General features: G+C 39.6%; 1 protein-coding gene across 1 annotated transcript in view; it reads right to left on the bottom strand.

The window, feature by feature from the left end:
• Window positions 1–21,412, bottom strand: part of MCF2L (MCF.2 cell line derived transforming sequence like) — a gene marked incomplete at both ends in the record, with an annotated part of 134,864 nt that overhangs the window by 27,437 nt on the left and 86,015 nt on the right. Inside the window, one exon of the mRNA XM_079540922.1 lies at window positions 6,032–6,122. Within this exon, the coding sequence (XP_079397048.1) occupies window positions 6,032–6,122 (91 nt within the window). The remainder of the gene's footprint in view (window positions 1–6,031; window positions 6,123–21,412) is intronic.

The raw sequence follows: 21,412 nt of genomic DNA, 5'->3' as shown, positions 1-21,412 counted from the left end.
TGCTTCATTTCACTTGCATCAGCATGGGCACTTGTTTGGTGCTTCACAACACTCAGTTTTTCTGTCTGCTCATCTCTCTTCATGACTTTGATGTCCAGTCAGACAAGTGCTTATTCCAAAGATTCAGGTGAGCATGGGGTCATCAACTTTGACATTAACTGAACCAGGAATTTATAAACAGCACACCATCCTTAAACAAAACCCTTCCAGTAGAGGAGATGCTTGCTATCCTATGGCTACTTCTAATCTGGAACATGGGAAGAACCTTCACAGGCTGAGCAAAACAGGAGCTGCCTTAATAGTAAAATTTAGTTACATACAGTCTTAATCACCACCTTCCTTGACAGGATATTAATGACACAGAGGCTGCCTGTAGCACCAATACTGAACCTATGGTTAAGAAGCTGCTAATACAGGCACTCCCAACAGGGAGCCTACTGAAGTCATTCTGTCATCCTACTTGTGCCAGTCAGATTGAGCAGCAATCCCGCCCACTCCTGTTAGACCACTGGATGGTCAATGGCATTTTCAAAGGAGGAATAATATAACTGAGTAGCCTATATTACAAGAGTCATCAAAATAGGGGCAGGCAGTCATTGAGACAGGATGCAGTGTTGTCAAACTCCTCCTTGGGAGTGGCAGGGCAGGAGCAGAGCAGTGGCCTGGGACTATCAGCAGGTGTTGGTCACTATGGTTTTCAGCAGCAAAGAGCAGGCGTGCTCTCAGAGAGAAGAAACACCACCTTCGTGATTTCACATCTCAGGCCACCACCTGTGGTGCCCCGGGCTTATTTAATATACACAGGAATTACACAGACAGGTACACATACCTTATAGACAGAGATGCAGTTAAAGTTGCTGTTCAGTTTCACAGAGCAATTCACCCAGCTGCCTTGGTATACACAAGTGTTTTATACTTTCATATAGCAATGGAAAGGTGCTGTGATAAACAGGTAACCCAGGCCCCTTTCTCTTACCTTCCCCACATAATCAGTCAGATTTCAGAAATCATGTGAGCTACCAAAGAGCTAATGCTAGACTCAGTTTCATTCTGTTTTAAATAACTGAAACAACACCATTTCTCACTTTATAAAGAGCCTCAGTATAATCACATTACCAAGTCTTGTGGTGGTGTTTTTCCTCCTTCACTTACTACTATGCTGTGAGCCTCAGGACACTTTTTTTCAAAATATCTCTGCATATAAGGGGGCTAATAAGCAGAATTTGGGGCTGGTTTATTATCATTTTTAAAAATTATTATTTAAGACAGTTTATTCCTGGCTAGAATGAAAGCTCTTACATAGACTTCTTGTCAAGGAAGAATCTTAGATTAAAACAGTTCATAAATGGACCAATTTAAACTCTAGTCTTAAAAACATCAAGCTATTTTGTTTAGGTCTGTGACTGATATTTGTGATACTATGATCCAGCACTCAGATTTTAAGTGATTCTCTTTCCTTTTTTTTTTTTTTTTTTTTTTTTTAAATTAAAAAAACCCTCATGTAATACACAAGAAAAAATGGCTGACTATACTAGGAAAACTGCAAAAGTGCTTGCACATGTAATTTTCCTCAAAACTTTTGAAGCAATAAAGGCAAAAAACATACATCTCAAAATAACCTTTTTATTACTTACTACAATCATTCAAAAACAACAGCTACAAAATTCACACAAATACTGTCGTATCATCAAGATTTTGGTGTGGTTTTGAACCTAAGCAAAAAATGCCTTTAATAAGAAACATAACTGGGGGCTGAAAGAACATTTTTTTCAAGCTTAATCCATACAAACCATTGAGCATCATTATCTTTTACAGCACAAAATGCAAAGAGCTAGCTATAAAATTGGGCTAGCAGGAACTCCTGTCCATAACACAAAATAGCATCTTTCATGACCATAGAGCATTGGTTACAAAATCTATCTTTCCTCCACCATTCAAGTCAAGAGAAATTCAATCTCTCTCTACAAACAAGGCCAAAGAACTCAAGGTTGGATTACTGTGATTCACTGTTTCTCTCACCTTGGATGTCAAACCAACGATAAAACTCCAGATGGCAGAAAAATGGGACTGCCTGGCTCCTGCAAGGTTTAGGATGGTATTAGCACTCCAGTCTCTCCTTTTGCTTCTGGTCTCCTTCTGCCAGCTTAAGGTCTTGGCCCTAACCTTCAAAGCAGTTAAAGGACCAGGCCTCTTTTACAGAGAGCACTGTGCTTTGATTTATGAACAGCTAAGAAAAACACAGCACTCTAAACAATACAGCCCAAAACAGAAGGCACAAAACCTGCAAACAATGCATTCTAAGTTGAAGATAGCAAATCATAATGCAAACTTCTGCAGCAGGTTGGATAAAGCCCAACTCCTGTCCCGTTTAGACAGACTGCAAACTTTCAGAACTGGATAAAACTTCTTCACTACCTGAGTGACCTCCATACCAACTGCTTCCTCAAGCAGCTGCCCACAGATATGTTATTCCCTAAGGAATTAGAAAGTTTATTTCCTTTGGACTTTCAATATGAGGCTGATGGATGACTATGAGTGAAGCTTTTCATGAAGCTGAGTGCAGATTTTGTTTGCCTAAAAGCCTGAGCTCATACTTCAACCTTTCGCCTTAGATGAAGGAGAATGATGGTAGGACAACAAAGATACAAACAATGTAATGCCACAGGTTTCTGTTTTAAGAAAGCACGCTGGAACTATGAACAGGGTATCATGAGTCAGCACACTTTCAGTGATAATGGGCAACCTCTTGAGCCACCTGTCATTGTAACCTTGTCAACTAGAGTATTACCAATAGTAAAACTTGCATGTCTGTGTACATCCTTGCTATTCTCTCTGTTACATCCCAGGAAAGGAGGAGCGAAGGCTCCTTTCAACCCACTACCTTCTGTATGGTTTCAGTTCTGCTGTTGCTGCATGTGCTTTAGCAGCAGCAGTGCTGGGTAAATGCTACAGACACTGCCATTCCTATTTGTACAAAAACAGGTTTATCTTTTACCTCACCTTCATAGTTTTGGCTCTCTATAAAAACCATAAAGTGTCAGCATGAAATACGGATTCTGCTCTTCATTGCTCATTTTCTGTTACAGGAAATAAATTGTTTTCTAAGAATAAAGTGGGAAAAATCAAGCCTAGAAACTTCTCTTAACAGAAAGATTTTCCACATGAATTCCAAAAAAATAAAGATTTTTTTTTTTTAATTAGCTTTGTTTTAGAACATGCTTTCAACTCTTAATAGTATAAACCAGACATTATGTGAAGAGTCTTGAAAATAGAAAACACACGTTACTAAGAATTTCTGTTTAGCAGCTGTTCACTGCTTACAAATGTATTTCCTACAGTTGTCAGAATATTAGCAATGGGCAGAGATGCTCCAGCCAGGAACTCCTGCTGGGCACTGCTCTAGCCACAACACCCTGTCTGTGCTGGCATCTGATTTTGCCAATAAAAGGGTCAATCCCCTAAAGGTGATCAAAGAAAAAAGACAGCAGGGTAGATTTGTATGACTTAGGAGAAATGAGCTGACAACCAAAACTCTCAAGCTCAAAGAAGAAAAAAAAAAAAAAAAAAAAAAAAAAAAAAAAAAAAAAAAGCTGCTATCAGTGACACTACAACCTGCACTGGCAGAGGCTGCCCAGTGAAACAGCAGAATCACCATACCTGGAGGTGTTCAAGAACCTTGTAGATGTGGCACTGAGGATGTAGTCACTGGGCATGGTAGTGATGGCTTGATGGTTGGACTAGAAAAGACCTTTGAGATCATCTAATTTTAACAACTCTGTGATTCTCCAGGCCCACAGGAACCCTCCAGGTTCCAGGAAGGAACCAACCCACACAATCACTGCACTTACACATCTGATATCAAGGGAAATAGATGCCCAAGTTTTGAAAACTGCATTTCTAGGGAAAACTGTGCACACTGGAGGCAAGTTACTGTAAAAGTTAATATTATGACTGTAAGTGACACGTCTGCAGTTGCCTACTCCAACATGCCTTAATCACATAAATAAAAGGACTGCCATCTGTGAAATACTTATCTAATATACTGAACAGAAAGTACAACACTGAATTTGGAAAGTGATTCACAAACTTCAGAGATTGAACCCTTTTTCTTTCTTTAACCACCCACAAATTATGCTGTTCTTGGCTTTTCCTGCTGGAATCTGTTCAGTACTGCATCTCAAAAATGCAGTGGCAAAAAATATTTTTGCTAATATTTCTGTGCATTTTTAATAGCTTACCATCCCTAAACAGACTTATTTTAGAAAAAGCTGTGTTGCAGGCATACGTGGAATATGGCCCAAGCATAGCCTGCTGAAGAAGGGGAGAGGTCGTGCAAAACCAGGGAACAGGATGAGAACTACCCCTAGCTGTGCAGGTCAGATAAGGCTGCAGCTATGCCTCTGTCACTCCATTCACCTCCAATTGCCTCTACTTGCCTTATCTATGCCTAACAACATACAGCCTAGTATTCATGTCAAGGGCCTGAGCTAAAACTGGAAGTTGTCAAAGAAAAGAGAAAGTGCCGCCTTTGGCAAAAATACGGAGACCACAAAACCATGTCATAATTAACCTAGGAACAATCCCTCATGTTTTTGAGAGCTGAAATGAGGTTATAAGGAACAAACGGAAGTTTCCCTGCTTTTCTGTGTTTTTCATACCCCTGCTTATATTTTAGTCTGCATACATTCTAACAGTTCGCTTCTCCTTGCTTATCAAGGCAAACCACGTGTAAAAAGGGTATAAAATCAGGTTGCTGGAGAACAGTGTTTGCAGCTCCCCTCAGCTGACCTGAAATCTCTCCCAACATGTGTGCCCCCAACCCCACCCCCACTTTAGATCTCAGGGTGCACTGACAAGATAGGTTCTATAACCTTTCCTACCCTAATTTACCCTCACTGGAATTTGTATAACCATACCCAATCTAATTTACCCTTAACTTACCCTAATTTACCTCCCCCCAGAGTACTGATTAGTCAGTCTGATACACTGTTTGTTTAGAATACCTGTGATTACAGATCACGTATGCAACAGCTTGCTCAGAATATATGTAATAATTTGTTTTGGTGCACCTGATCTGTGTCAGTGAAGTGAACTGTAGTCACTGTCTTCTTTCTAGGTGAAACAAACTGGGGAACGGGGTGGGACAGCATACTACTACTAATGTTTTCAGTCACAAATAGCTATACAGCAGGAGTATTTTGTTACTGTTACATAAATACTTTGTAACTAGTAACAAACATTTGATCAAAACAGAGCCACATAAAGGTGACTTTTACAGGTTGACAGGTTTGACTGACATGTTTGATTGGACTTACTAAAAGAACAAAAATTTTCAGTAATTAAAGAAAATAAATTAAATACAGGATTCTTACAGCTGTTTTTCAGCAATTACTGAAGGCAATTCAAGCCAGGACAACATGAGAATTTAAAAATAAAAACAATACATGTTATGATAAGGACTTGAGCACACGACATTTATGAATCTCCTTTCGTACTTCAGTAAAAAAAAAAAGTCCTCTAAATGTCACTTCCCTTATTTCAAAAATCATTATTAAATCAGAGACCAATATTTACAGTGTGTGGGTATTTGTTGGTTAAGATTTTTCCACTTAAAGGCAACACTTGTTTTTATTCAAACACCACATGACCAGCTTTTAAACCTGCATTCTTTTGACAAGAGGTAAACAAATTTAGAACCGTAATGCTCAGCTAGTGCAAAGCAGATCCACAGCTCAGCAAGACGCATGGGCTGCCCATGCAAGGGCTGCTCCCACCTGGGGAAATGCACACAAGACCATGCTCCCCAAGTGCCCTCTCAGGCTGATATAATGAGCTGCAAACTGCATTAAAAGCATGTCAAGGGCACATGATGCTCAGCTCCACTCAGCCGGGACACAAGAGCTACATATTTTGTGTGCCATACATCAGCTAACATTCTGTTGAATAAAAAGCTCCTGCGACTTTTCTGTTTATAAGAGAAAGGCTCAACATGGGAAATCTTTTTAAGGAGTTAATGTAAAACAGTACTCACTGCTATCCGCAGTATGGAAGCTTTCACAGAAGTCCATTTGTCCTGTCTGCGATCTATGACAAGGATAAACCCGATTCCAGCATCTCGTAAACTAAGTTTGGAGGAAAAAGAAGAAGAAAAGGAGAAAGATCAGTTAAAAACAGAGGTGGAACTTCTCTGCTTTTCAAAAAAGTAGAGGTAAAAGCTAGTTAAAAAAAACAAACTAAAAACAAAAGACAAAACAACAAGAGGCAAACAAATGGCAGCTTGACTCTTCTGTGCAGAATTTTCTTTAAGGTGTTGTAGATAAAGATGCAGTACACACTGTTGGAAAGATGCAGCAGTCCCAGAAATGTTCCACAGAGCTTCAAACCATATTCAAATCACTAATTGCTTTTTCATGGAAGGTAATTTTAACATGTCTTGCACAGAGGTTATTTCACAGGAAAATAACACACTTTGATTCTCCATTGTTTTGGTGCCTTCATAATCCCTCATTTACGCTGTTTCCAACAACATAATTCCAGGATGAAAACAAAGTCATTTTCCTTTTGCATCTGCTTTCAACCTTCTGTTTGTATTGCTTTCCTCCTTACTAATATTGAAAACACCTTAAAAACGCAGGTTTTTCTGATCCTTCCACGACATTCTTCTGTGCATCTGAAATTCTCAAATGCTTCCAGGTTACAAATTTGCTCCCAGGTACATTCTGACATTCACCAAAGCAAGAAACCCCTACTGCATTTAAAAACTCCAAGTCATGGATCTGAAAAACGAGATACGCAGCACTTCCTTGAAATGGAAACATCTGTGAAAAAGAGCACTGAAATCCTTGTGTACGGGTGACCCTTCTTGTTCGCCTGTGCTCAGCTGCATGTGCTACAGAGTACAAATAAAGCGATCTGCTTCTGTTTTGTAATTTCCCATCTAAGCCAATTGTGTAATGCCAGCAGCAGACTTTGCTGGCCAATCGCAATCAAAATGAAGACGACAGGCAAACACAAGGCAGACAGACTCGAATTTGTTATTTTCTTGTGTATTTGGTTATTTTTAATCACTCAGCTGGTCTGTAATTCCAGATGTTCATTTCACTGCAAGGCCTGTCACCTGTGCTGTGTGAAGTGCTGGGAAATAGTACGTATTGATTTATCACACCTTAAAAAATAAGAAAATAAAAAAAAACTATCAACACAACAGAATGTGAGGATCCCTGAATCGCATTGCTGACTCATCTGAAAACACAGGATCATTTTAACAGCATAATAATAAAAGGATTCCAAGGAAAATGTAAATTACAAGTAACTAGATGCGGCACCTTCAGCTAATCTTCAAAATGACAAATTTAAACATGACTTGCAGTCTATTCCCTCTCCTTTATGAGGTGTACATTTCTCTAATTCACAGACTAAGTACTTATGGGGAAACACAAATAATCAGAAAAAGTGCAAAGAAACACCAACAGTTGCTTTCTTCCATAAGCAGCTAAGTAATTTTATCACAGGAAGGTTTTAGATACCACCTCCAGCAGCTCGCTACTTAACTCTTGCCTCTTAGTATAACACAGATAAACAACATCTGAGTGGTTGTCTTGTAAGCTTGACTAACACTTGCAGACAAAAGGGGCTTTATATTAGGAATATGCTTACAATCACAGTATATTTACATGATTTTGTAAAGCTTACCTTCTTCCTTCTCTTTCTTTATTTAAAGAGCAAGAGGAAATAAATCTAGACCAGTTTTTTAACATCATCTTGTATCCCATTAAAATTTGCCACCATTTTAATGTTCAGTCACTGAGCAAAATAAAATGTGAACAGCAACCACATCCCACAATAACCAGTTGACATAATGTACATGTTGGGTCACACAGCCTAACATGGATGGAGTCCGAAAGTGGCTACAACTATTCCCATAAAAGCTCATGGAGGTTTTGATGTTTTATGACTCCGGAAGAATTATTTTCAATAATCAGTAGAAGTCCTCAAAAGTCCTGAAATTTCTGCATACTTTCTCAGTGCCAAGCAGAGCTTCAGATCACAATATCCAAGTGCAACATCTACATCATACTTCCAGAACCTACCAACAACTGTGTACAACAAGAAGAACATTAAAGCCTCTGAAAGAACAGACTTATTTTCAGCGCACAGGGAAGGACAAACTCAGCTGGGAACCTGGAGAAGGTCCAGATGAAAGCTTCACACAGATGAATGTTCATCACCTGCCTCAACATCAGGCATTAGGTAGTCTAATACCGAAGACAAGTTGTACTAAAAGGGAAGAGCTGACAAAGGAGAACACCAAGATAGCCCCAAAGGTGTCCTTAGTCAGCTTTCTTTGATTTAGAACAAGACTCCCTTCCAGGCTAAGAAATAAGAGCTAGCATTCCAACTGCTGTCTAGAAGAGATCCAGTGGCAAAGTCTCGAGCATCTGACTTCAAGCTATTACCACGCTTATCAGGTTGCTTAAAAAATATAATTGCTCTGTTCTGAATCTTTCACCGAGTTTCGTTATGTCACTCAAAAATACATCATCTGTCAACTCCTAAATCAAGATTTGACCCACCCAGTACATACAGAAGATATGAGAGGAGAGCATAGAGAAAAAAAGAGAAAGATAAAGAACTTCAACTTGGTACTAGAAATTAACAGAAAAGTAACAGTCCCTTTTGCACATTCAACTCTTCCTAAGTGAATGATTATTAATTCAGATGCTCTTGAGGAAAGGGGCTTTTAAACACTCACTGTGGGAAAAGGTTTGTTATCCTGACAACAGTGCCTCACTGCAAAGGGTTGGCTATTGAGCCTGCAATCCAGCTCCAGCAAGTGGTAAGCAGGAAGCAACAAACCAAACTGAAGCATTGTGTACAACAAAGCTGAGAACATTATCAAGACACAAAGTCACGTATACAAGAACAAGTAAACACTGCAAACAAGACTGCTTGCCAGTCCTTGCCAGAGCCTTGCTCAACTTCCCTCTCTTTCCTACCACCCACACTTACATACATCTTGTATCTGCATATAAGACAATTCGCAAGACCCCTCCTTGCCAGTCCCCTTTAGTGCATAGGATGAATGATGCTAACAAGCATGTTTTCGGTTTCTCATTGCTTTCTCATCCACCTGAGAGCGAATTGACCCATTGTACTGTATTTATTACATTCAAACCAAATATTCATTTCCTGATTTGCCCCCCCCAGTTTGCTTGAGAATGAAGCATTTTGGCTCCTGTTCTGCACCTGTGCTTCAGCACAAGAACGCTCTGATAAACACAGCCTGCTCCTGCTCATGGAGCCTTACCTCAAGCCTTAATCCAGCTGTGCTGTACTTGTACCAACTTAGCTCAAGTCTTTCCATGTGGCTGCATCAATCTCCAGCAAGCTTATCACCAACACCCGCATTTGTCTTCTTCCCACTCATTGCTTCAGCCGTTCTTATTCCTTGCTGTCTTGTACCACGAATACCTCAGCAAGTCCCAGCAACTTGCTGCTCACACCAGCTTGTCAGCGGAATGCCCTCACAGCCCAGACAGGCTCCTAGCTCTGGTTAGCTGACCTGGCTCCAAAGCAGCCCCTGCTGCAACTGCAGTGAAATCCCCAGGCCAGCTCAACAGAGGACACTTTATGATAACAGACTTGACAATCTGTGACCATGGATTTAGCAGTTTAACTGAAAGGAAGGTGTTACCTTACCATAAAGGCCATCATTCTTAGAAATGTCGAGTTCCTGACTAAAGGATAGAGAAACTGGATATTCGTTGGAAGCACAGTGGATTGTTCCCTATCTTCCTGAGAACAGCTCTGACGTGGTCTAACACTCAAACAACAAGAAATGTGAGAAATCAGGAAGAGAAAAAAAAATTGTCAGCACTGTAAGCAACTGTAAAACCAATTCTCACAGTAAGAAAGAGGAGCAGCCTTAGCAGTAGCTCCTGACTATCAAGGCCTCTTGACATTTCCTTTACAACCTGAGTTTTTTTTTTTCCTTAATGCATTAACTTGTATCCGGTGTACTTTCTGAAACATAAATCATAAGCTTGTAATTCAAATTTAGTATTTCCTTCCTATGTTTCACTCCTAACACAAAACATACATCACAAATTCAGCTCTGTTCTTCTGTTTCCACAACAGCACAAAGAATACAACATTTCTGGAAAGGCAGAGAAACCAGCCCAGCTCTGTGGGGAACATAACTAGCAAACTCACAAAGACCAGATCAGAAAGGTAGAAAGCAGGGAAAGGGGAGTGATAGCCACAGAGGACAGATAATGGGGAAAAAAAAGTGCAGCAGAGGATGGACTTCCTGTTCATCCCTTCTCCCACCTTGGGGATCCAGTGTAACACCATCTGGAAACGGTGAGAGTGAGGTTAAATACCTGCCAACAAGCACCGAGTGTAGAGCAGAACCTGAATTTTTCACCTAGTGACTCCTCTGCTTTTAGGTTATGGGGACATCTCCCTCTATGTCCTGTTTACAAGACTCATGATCTCATGCACCTGGGGGAAAGGGTGGGAAAACTTATAGTATGTGGGACTGCAGAAAGGAACTTCCTTTTCCCTGGGGTATGTGGAAGGAATTACATAGTCACCATCTGAAAGATCCCTGCATTTCTCCAAGGCATGGGTGGTGACAACTACTATACCATTAAGGTCCTACTGCTTTTACAGTGTTGTATGGCAACTGCTTGCAGTCCCTGCTCTCTGCTACCAACAAAACAGTAAATCTTCAGACTTGTCACAGCAACTTGTTAGCATCAAATTTTTGGATGTTTGAAATTCAGAGCAGTATTTTAGGTTAAATAATTTCAGTGTAATAAAAATGGGTTTCAGTCTTAAATCCCTATTATTATTATTATCCAGCTGGCTTCCATAATACATCAGATTGCTCACTACCTTGAGAGCCTCTGCCTATACATACAGGCTGACTAGTAATTCTTGCCTTCAGTGGCTGAATAGCTATTTCAATAGCAGGACTTCAGTAATATTCCACGTGGAATTACCACATCAACAGCATCAAGGCAGAGCGTGCAGCAAACTGGAAGCAAGTCACTGCATTATACGTGTAGATCCCTAACAAATCCCCAGTACCACCTGCTCTTCAGGTTTACTCATTCTGTAGCTCATCACTAATCATCAGTGTGTATCAGTGGTACACACAAACTGCTTGAAGAGATGTGGTATCTCATCAAGCTGCTTACTAATCCAGATCTTTTCTAGCATACAAGATGTGAGCCTATGTAGAAAGCACTGTGGAATTGAGCCATTCACACAGCATTGCTCATACTACTGTACCACAAAAGGGTTGAACATGCAAGACATGGTGAAAGTTCATCTTAGGAATGCTACTGCCTATACTGTGTACTGTCCACCATCCTATCCATAAGGTAATTATGCTCATGCTTGGGCATGCCACAAAAAGAGTTACGTGGATCAGCTCTTTAAAAAAAGAATTCTCAAAGACGGGCTTGCATCTGGTATAGAAGACAAGTTTGTACTCAAAAAAGTCCAGCATGTAAAATGCAGGCAGTCTCACAGCCTGAGCACTTGAATATCATGCGTTCCCATCACGCAACTATTCATGACAGTGCTTCCAGCAGCCATTACTCTTTGAAGTCAGAAATCATCCTATATTCAGTCATCAGAGCACAAGTCAGTGCCCCCTGGAAGAGCATTTCCTGTTCCTTTGCTTAGGAACAGACCATTGGAAACCAGACAATAGCTACCAAGGCTATTGTTTCCCAAAATAAACTTTGTATCCTACATTTTATGGGACATTTAAACTGATTGAACCTGAGCAACTTCAAAGACTCCATTTCTCCTGCTGCTGCTAAGGATGCCTTCCAAGGGAGGTGAGGAATGAGAGCAAGAACCATAAGTTTCCTAATCATAAGTGTTTTGTAGATTAAAAAACAAAACAAATATTAGGCTCCAGAAGACAGTCAGATAATATAATGAAGAATATGATATTAATAAATGAAGAAAAAAAGAAGAAATCTTCACTACAGCAGTTACAAAAAAATAATTCAGTCAAGCCCTATAGCCACAGGAACTAAACAGTTTAAGACTGATTTCACATTATCATTTCTCATATTGTATTTCCCTCAAAAAAAAAGCAGCAACAGGTCACCTGGCACAGCCTTGTTCCACATTTCCTCTCTTTATGCCCTTTCTGTGTGATATCCAGAACTTCCATCTGAACACCAGATGTGCTCTAGAGGACGCAGTTCTTCACAGAGCAAAAAAAGCGAATGGCTTATGAATTTAACAAAGATAAATCAAATTTAAAGTTCAATTGTCATATTAAAGTCACCAGTCTCTAACAGTAACTAGTGTTTAGATAGTAGCTACACTACTTTTAATTCTTTGTTGTTCATTATTGTAACATCTACTCCATTCCAAAACCGGGTAGCTTATCCATTCGATTCTAGCACCAACCCATTAGCTAGATATTTAAACAAACAAACAAACAAACTTCCTCCCCATACACAACAAAATAAACTATGAGATCTGACACTTTCCTGTAATTTTTGCAATGTATTCTACTATTTTCAAATATATTTATTCTTGATGGGATCTTCACATATTGATTTTGACAGCCAGCTTCTCACTATCCAGAGTGAGACAAAGATGAATGACTTCTTATCCTTGGTAAAGATGCTTACAGGAAATAAAACCAACATGTTCATTCTTGAGTAAACACTGGAAACAAGTAGACTTATAATGCTCCACAAAGCTCCAGTTCAAAAGCTTCAGATATCATGGGCTTTTATAGCTTATAATACTGAGCCTTATTGGAAAAGGCACAGGATAAAATCTGTTCAGAGATAGCAGGAGCTAAAAGAAAACGATAAAGCAGGCATTGTTTGAGCTCTACACTAGACAATGAATCTTGTAGCTTCAATTACTAAGAGAGCCTTGAGGTTTTAACATAGCACCTAAGTAAAATATTGCTTTGTAATGCTGCTGCTACTCAAGATACTGCTTATACATTTTCTGAAAACCTGCAAAGGCTGAGAGCTGGAGCTCTTCAGCCTGGAGAAGAGAATGCTCTGGGGAGACCTTATAGCAGCGTTCCAGTACCTGAAGGGGCCTACGGGGAAGTTGGGAAGGGACTTTTTATAAGGGCAGGTATAGACAGGATGAGGGGAAATGGCTTCAAACTGGAAGAGAGTAGGTTTAGACCAGATACTGGGAAGGACTTCTTTACAGTGAGGGTGGTGAGACACTGGAACAGGTTGCCCAGTGAGGCTGTGGATGTTTCTTCCCTAGAAGGGAATGAATGGGGCTTTGAGCAACCTGGTCTAGTGGGAAGTGTCCCTGCCTATAGCAGGGAGTTGGAACTAGGTGATCTTCAAGGTCCCTTCCAACCCAAAGCATTCTATGATTCTATGGATAAAAATGTTGCAATTCTTTTTAATGTCAGCATTGCAAAATGATACTACAAATTCACTATGTAAATGCACAAATCATGAAGTTACTTATGCACCCAAGACACATTGAAAGTGTTTTGAAAGATGGAAGATATCTCTCAAGTAACTATCCTTGCTCTAAAGAAGCAAACTTTAAAAACATATTTGCTGTTTTTACCACAGAAAATTCGAGGTTTGCATTATTACCAGTGGAAAAGAAAAAAATCTATGAAGAAAAATGGGATGAAAACATATTCCCAGAAGATATCTCTATATGTGCACGATATTGTGATGACATTTAATTGTTTAGGCAGAAACTAGCATTTCAGTGCCAAACGCTTCCACAAACAAATCGTCTTTCAGGTCAAAGCAAATTGCATGCATTTGAGAACAGAACTACTCCTAACAAGCATAAACATTCACGAACAGAACATTTCTCAACATTTCTCAGATAAAGCTCTTTGGCAATCTAGCAGAGACCTCTAGAGCTCCTAAAGCAAACCAGTGTGGCATTTCAGTTCTGATTCACACTGTGGGCCTGATATCTCAATTTGGATTTCTTCAGGAAACTCTTCCAGTTGAGGTGTATAATCATTCTATCAGATGCTGTTTTTTTTATTCCAGCAACATTCATGAGAAAAATAAACACTCAAGAGCATTCCAATTTTGTTAAATACAAAGTAAAAGTGGAGAGCAACGATTGATGACTGGCATAGTCTTAGATGGAATTAGTAATACCCTCTTGTCTTGAATTTTTCTAAACCTGTATCTCTTCAACTAAAAATGCTAAAGAAGTCAGTGCTGGCAGCAGTGCTGAAGATGTGCCCATTACCTTCTGATGCCCTTGAAAACTCACCCTGTGAGCACAGCCCCAAGGAACAGGCTCAGCTCAAGCTTCCCGAGGTGCTCAGTGCAAGTCACCACACCACAGCTTTAGTTCTCTATATCCAAATCCCTGGAATTTGAAAGAAATTTGCTATATAATCAATCACTGTTTTTAACTAGTACTGTACTAGCCTGTACTGTGCTTCATCAACAGGCTATACATCTGAAGAGTTTATTATTTGGGATTTTGGTGCCCTCTCATAGTCAGCTGAAGGCACTTTAGCTGTAGAAGGAAAAAATCTATCCAACCTTAAGGCAGGCATTATTCATGAAAAAATTATAGGAATGAAGCAAAAGCAATTTAAATGAAGCAGTCAGAAGTGCTGCTATCCAAGAGCAGCCTCTACTGGTCCGTTCAAAATTGCTGAATGCCAAGTAAAAATGATAATATATAAAGCTCCTAGCAGAAATGGCTGCATTTCACACAGCACAGCTGATGATGTGACACCTCACAGCAGGAGTATTAACCCATAAGCAAGGAGGCAGCACTTCTCATTGATTCTTACACTGAAAATCTGATAAAATAAAAAACTGCTTTTAGGAACTTTGTAAGTAGATACAACATAGTTACACACGAGTTTTTGTCAGAGATGGAGACTTTGAAGGTCTGCAGAGGAACAGAATAACAAAGACAACACCAAAGAACATTACCCAAGGGACTGACAGTTCAAAATTTTGAATGCTTCATCCAAAATTCACAGCCTCTCCTGCTATGACTGCAGCCCAAAACACCGTATGGTCACATCTGCTCCAGCTCATCCTTGGACCTAAAAATCCTTCAGTCCCCTTGGGAATATGGCCACAGAAGCTCCTTGTGTCTGCCCTCAAAGCAACAGCCTTCCAAGGAAGATAGGCTGCTGTCAGAGACACATTATAGATGAGGTGAGTGTCAGCTCATAGGTGCCAGGAGAGTTGCTCTTAAGCCCATAGAAAGGGCATTGAATGAAGAATGCCCAAAGGGCATCATCCTTTCACAGCAACAGGTCTCTTGAAATTGAGCAACACAAATCCAAACAGGGCTACTTGATGGACTTGTCTACAGTGCTCCTTGTGCTCCTCAGCCAAATAAAGAATCTTGGCACACAGTTTACTAATTTTTAAGTATTTGCACTGATTTATATGGCATACACAACCAGACCTCTCTTCCACACTCAGGTTTAGATATGGGTATTCCAGTCTTCTTCACTGTCTCCTACTCGGCGATCTCCCAACACTTTCTTGCACTTTCATGCCAATTCCCCTTTAAACTAACTACATAAAAATTGCCAATTGCAGTACAGTAATGCTGGCTATATTCCATCATATATGCTGATATTCTTTCTGCTCCAAATACTTTATGCCGTTGCGAGGGAAAGATGAGAGAATATAACCAGAATTAAAATAGGAACTAAAATGTCCAGGCATCACCATCTAGCTGTAGATCTATGACACACACTTATTTCCTTTCCACAGTACCCATCAGCCTTTCTGTATGTTAACATAGCCCACTAAAAAAACCCCACAAAATAAAATCAGTGTGACTTAGATGTATTTCTGCAAGTAGAAGAAATAATTATTAAAAGACAAAATTCCTGCTTAACAGCCTCCTGTAGAGTATGAAATCAACCAAAATATTTTTAAGGAAGAACCTTCTTTTCTGAACGGAAAATTCAGGGTAATTTTTTCAGGTCACACAGAACTGCTTCCACAAGGACTGTTTGAAGAGAGACAAGAATTTTGAGGACCGCTTTAGACTTAACTACAGATGGCTGAAATAGGCCACGTTATCCTTGAAGGGACAATTAAGGATAAATAGGTCAGTAAAGGCAAAATGGCTCTATGTTTGTTAAGTTAAATAAACAACAGAAAGCCAGGGTGCTCCTAGCTTCAGGACTATGAAGTCTGACTCCACAAACATATTTCTACACCTACTCAAAATGATAATATTGGAACTACACACACTTCAGTACGCTTCAACAACTAATGCCACTAATGAAGTATTGACACATTCTTCCTAGAAAGTTACGTGCTGTGCTTTAGGAAGGTGAGCTTATTCTTAAGTAGAGGGTTAAATTCTCTCCAGTTGAGACTGGACTAATGGAAGCTCTGGCACAGGGTCCAGCATTATACTAATTAATTTCCACAAACTGAGCACTGCAAAAATACCTTGTCTCTTTATCAGATAACATGTGCCACGCATACAGAATCTATATACTATTCAAATCCTCCAAGTCCTTAAGGTGTACATGGGACTTAAAGAAAAAAAGGCTTTGCCTTAACAGCGATGCTTTAAAATAAGTTAAGACATTCACAAGGTGGACATAAAAAAAAAAAAAGATGAACTGCCTCAAATCTAGTAAAAATTTAGACTAAGAAACACACAGAGCTTTCATCTAATCTCATCAAACAGTGCATCTGATGCAAAAGCTTAAGGCAACATGCTTTACTTTAGGATTCAGTGCTCTTATTTTAAACACAGAACTTTACATTTCTTTTTTGCTTACAAGAACATACTGCATTTATACAACTGTTTGGCAGCTGTGCTCAGAGAGGAAGGCCACGCACAGCATGACAGATTTTGCTGGAAGTCTTGGGATGTTCTCATTGACAAGTCTGAGGGGCTGCCAAAGAAACAGCAGGATACAGGTTTTTGCCTGGATTGTAATCTGACGAAGAGGAGAGCGTGGAAGTGAAACTGGGCTGACACTAATAGACACTGAAGCTGCAAAACTGTTCCTCAGCATGTCAGCGTGAACTGACAGAGTGCCTGGTTTTTGGCTCTTCTTACCCACTATGCCATGACATTCACCCCTGGTGTTCCATAAAATAGAAAAAGTTAACTCTTAGCTAGTTATGCACTCATTTAGGCTGTAGATAAATGAGGTAACACGTGGTTACTCTCCCATCGGCTCCTCAGAACTTCAGCTAGGGCCTTGAAGGACTCATCAGCTAGAAACAAGGCGTTAACCCTAACACGACTGCCCTGGATTCCAGAGCACAGCAGTGAGTCCATGCTAATGAGACTAATAAAAAGGTTTGTTGGCTCCAGAAATATCTATGCCATGCTGTGGCATGTTCTCCTGGTCCCCAGCTATTCATCTTCTCACACGTTGCTGCTCTCACTCCACATCTTGTTCAGTCTGAGCCCCTGAGGAACTTGGCACAGACATCTGTTATCCCAAATGATGGACAGATGCTATGCTGCACCTGGAGCTCAGCAGATAATAATAATAGAACTTCCAGAGCCCTCAGACACCAACTCTGTCTGAGGTAATCACGTTCTGTTTATAACTCGAACAGTACTGCTCCATAACCTCACACACCAGGCGGTACCACAAACAATAGCATTTCTTAGAACACCACAGTGTTGGAGCATTTGTAAACCATGGAGATTCTAAACATGAGGACATTTTCCTGGGCAGGAAGCTGATGGGGAAAGCCTCCCAAACAGGAAATAGCAGAACACAATAATTTAACCTGAGATATGCTTAAGGCCATGCAGTGGGACAGTGAGGCATTACAAAAAAATCTCTAAATACAAGCACAGGAGGACTGAGCACTGTATTCAAAAAGCAGCTTAAAGACTTGATCTGGCCATGAAAACCTGTTTCAAATTTTCTAATCTATACTGTTTCTCTCGAAGGGAGCTTCATGTTTAAAATTTAGCATTACACGTTTTAAATATTTTCTTTTTAATCTCTTGTGACCACAAGAGTTTTAGCTTTTCCCCTTCTTCAAAGATAAACCTGTAAGAGCAACGAAGAAAGTTAAAGTCATTTCTTTTTATAAACACTTACTGTTATCAGATTTCAGTAGAAACTGCTAATTAACCAGAAGCAAAACCATGTGTTTGAGAAATCCTATCTTTTTTTAAACCACAGCAATTGTCTGTTAATTTATTTTACAGAGTTCTCATGCCACACTCCACAGTTTGTAAACTCACATTCCAAGGCATACACACTGTTTAGTTAACAAAAAACATGTTTAAGTTACAGCCTTGATTGAGAGAAAAAAGCATAAATAACACTTGCCTTCAGTGTACATCACTTATCATTGAAGTCTACTTACTAGATGATATAGAAAGATGAAACATGAAAGTTAAAAACTTTCAAATGAAGAAAACAAATGGTCAGTGCCCCAAAATAACTTCTTAAGGGTACAACAGAGAGTTACATCAAGATCCTATTCCAAAACTGAGTAAAATATTCTCCTTCCATCTTTTGTAGAGAATGTAAAAACAGTATATCCCACAGGTGCCTTTCCTCTTTGCTATTGGAATAACAGGCACTGTGTATGGAAGACCTCAGATTTTTTACTCAGCTATCAACCTAACCAGCTTACCAGCAGGCTCCCAAAGGACTCAGCCAGTGAAGTAACAGGAGTCATTCTTCATTGCAGGCTCTAACAAACATGAGATCTGCTACACAGATGTTGTAAAATGTTCTCAAAGCATCTCAAACAGAGGCAAAATTGGCTCACTATTCTCTGCTGAAACTGCTGACTTCAAACAGCATGTTCCTTACAGACACTCCCATATAGATATGAATGCAGCACCTCCATTGGCAAGGCCTATTAATTCATGTGGATCACTAGTTCTACTGAAAGTATATGCAGCAATTTAACATTTTCAGGTACTCTTCCTAGAAGACATTGCCTTAGAACATTACATACCATTGTGGATTCTCCTTCTTTCACTTTGGATATTATATGTATAAAACAAAAAGTGATGTATAAAGCATCACTTGAGCTAAACAAAATCATTCTCAGGGAGAAAGTCTCCACGTTTTCAGTAAAGAAATATTTTGTACTTCAGTAACGCTTCTAAAATCATGAAATGTTAAAAGGAAAGATCTGTTTCAGAAGTATTACACGTATACCTTTATCATATACATCTAATCACCGCAGCAGCAGTTATAAAATGAGCAACCTACTGTCTATATTTGTCATCCTTAAAGCACACTGCTGTAGCAGGAAAAAACAGTGATCTTTAATGACACATAGTACGCAATTGTTGTCGTACATCATGTCAACAACCCTGGACCAAAAGCTTGGAGATTACGAACTGCACATTAGGTACTGTACTTTATCCAATTGTCTACAAAACACAAATTTACCCTGCAATGTAAGCAAGATACTAACCTGAGAAAATGGTTCAGCTTTCTGTTTAATGGCATACAACTGCACCAGGTTTAACAGAGTATCTTAAGTTGAAATGAGGTATTCCCTTTCCATCATCCCTTTTCTTAACTGCCTCAAATATGAGACATTTCCATATCAGAAATTACATTGATAGCTCTGCTATTTGCATTATCCTACTCCATGGGCATGTAGGTTGTAACATGTGACTTAGAATAGTTCTGCTTCTGAATGAAAGGTGACCTATGAGACATTTAACTCTCCATGAAAAGAGCACTGTCAAGAAAGAGTTTACACTGGAAAAATCTTGTAAAACTGTGTCTGTACAGTATAGAATAATAATACAATAAGAGGGTTCAAGGTTGTGTTTGCACATATATAATTAGATGGAATAGTAAAGACAGGTTAAGAAGTTTTGGCTTCCCTATTTGGACAGAAAGTCCTTATTACCATTATAGGTATTCTTTTCCTTGGGAACAAATCTGAATTTACTATCACAGCAAATACTTCACTGGACAAAATCTGCTGTAGAAGACAAAAGTTCTTTCTTTTTGAGTCTCTTAGCAGCTTCTCATTGTCATTCCCACGAAATATCATTTCCCTTAAGACATGATCGCAGGCATTCAGACAATGAGTTTTGAGTTATTGCTGCCAACCCCTTGCTGTGATCTGGAATCCTGTGTGAGGCCAAGTGGCACTAATAGCTTAGCACACTTTCCAAGCAACTGGCTCCAGACATACCTATTGCTCTACAGGGCTTTTCACAGAAAAGCTAATTTCCTCTAAGTCAGAATAACTGAAAGACTCGTGTATTTCATAAACTAAATGACATCAAGCTGTAGAGCATTCCATGCACAAAAGCTGAGCTGCATAGGTGTGCTTCCTGTCAATCTGTATAACTTAGATCTTTTTTAATAAACTTACTAGATAAACAGATGATTAACTAACCGCTTCCATTTCTCTCAAAAACAGTTTTCTAAGCATCAAAAACAGCCTTCATGATTTTAGCCCTTGTAAACCAAGTTAACAGCAAAAATCCTGCAGTAAGTAACCTTTAACGTCATTACAAATGCCAACAAATAATTTTACAACACTGCCATCTTTGGGGTATTTGCAGCCAATAACTTATTATTAGGGGAAGACAAACAGAAAAATGAACAGAATGCCTACTCCTAGATTTTTCAGTAGTGAAAACGTGCTCCCATCAAACCAATGCTCTGCGACACAATCAGTGCTTCCCCTGCACCAGATGTTGTTTGCAGATCAGAATTTCCCACACAAACCCACTTGAGGAAGAAGTTCTGCAGGCCATGATAAAGTGCCTTACCAAGGACTTTCAAAAAGAGAAGATGCAACTACAGTACATAATTATTTTGTAATAACAATGTTCAAGAGAGGTGCTATCAAGGGAGGCTTACCACCATACACTTTAAACAACACAAGGATAAACAAAGAAAGTGAGGCTGACTGTTGGCTTGCAGCTCTTCTCCCTGATTTATGTAGATGTTAATAGGGTGTTAACAGGAGGGCACAGGAAGCAGGTCCTACAAGTAATTAAGAGGGAAGAGCTTTACAAGACTGAAGTTATAACTCTTCATACACATTCAGTAAACAAAGGCACCCACGTGCACGAGGGACACATGCCACGATTACTTTCAGACATGAGTTCAGCATGGCCTATGCTGAACAGCGTTGAATGTTGTCAGTGAAAAGAATGAGGAAAAGCAGCTTTAGACCAACATAGCGTGTTACACAACTTGCGTTTAAGAGTTTTTAATCTGGCAGAATCACACAGTCCATTTTGGGAAAGGCATAAAGGAGATCTCTTGAGTCATACAATAGCTGAGAGCTTCCTGAGATGCTTTAACATCCCACTCAAAGAGCCAGACCTAAATTCAGAATAGGTAGCTCAGGGTTTTGTACAGCCAGGTCTCAAAAACCTCCACAGATGAAGGCTGTCTACCTCAAAGCCTTATTACTCTCCCAGCAACAAACCA

The sequence above is a fragment of the Tetrao urogallus genome (genome assembly GCF_951394365.1).
Source record: "Tetrao urogallus genome assembly, chromosome: 1".
Lineage (NCBI taxonomy): Eukaryota > Metazoa > Chordata > Aves > Galliformes > Phasianidae > Tetrao > Tetrao urogallus.
This window is presented reverse-complemented; position numbering and strand designations above follow the sequence as displayed.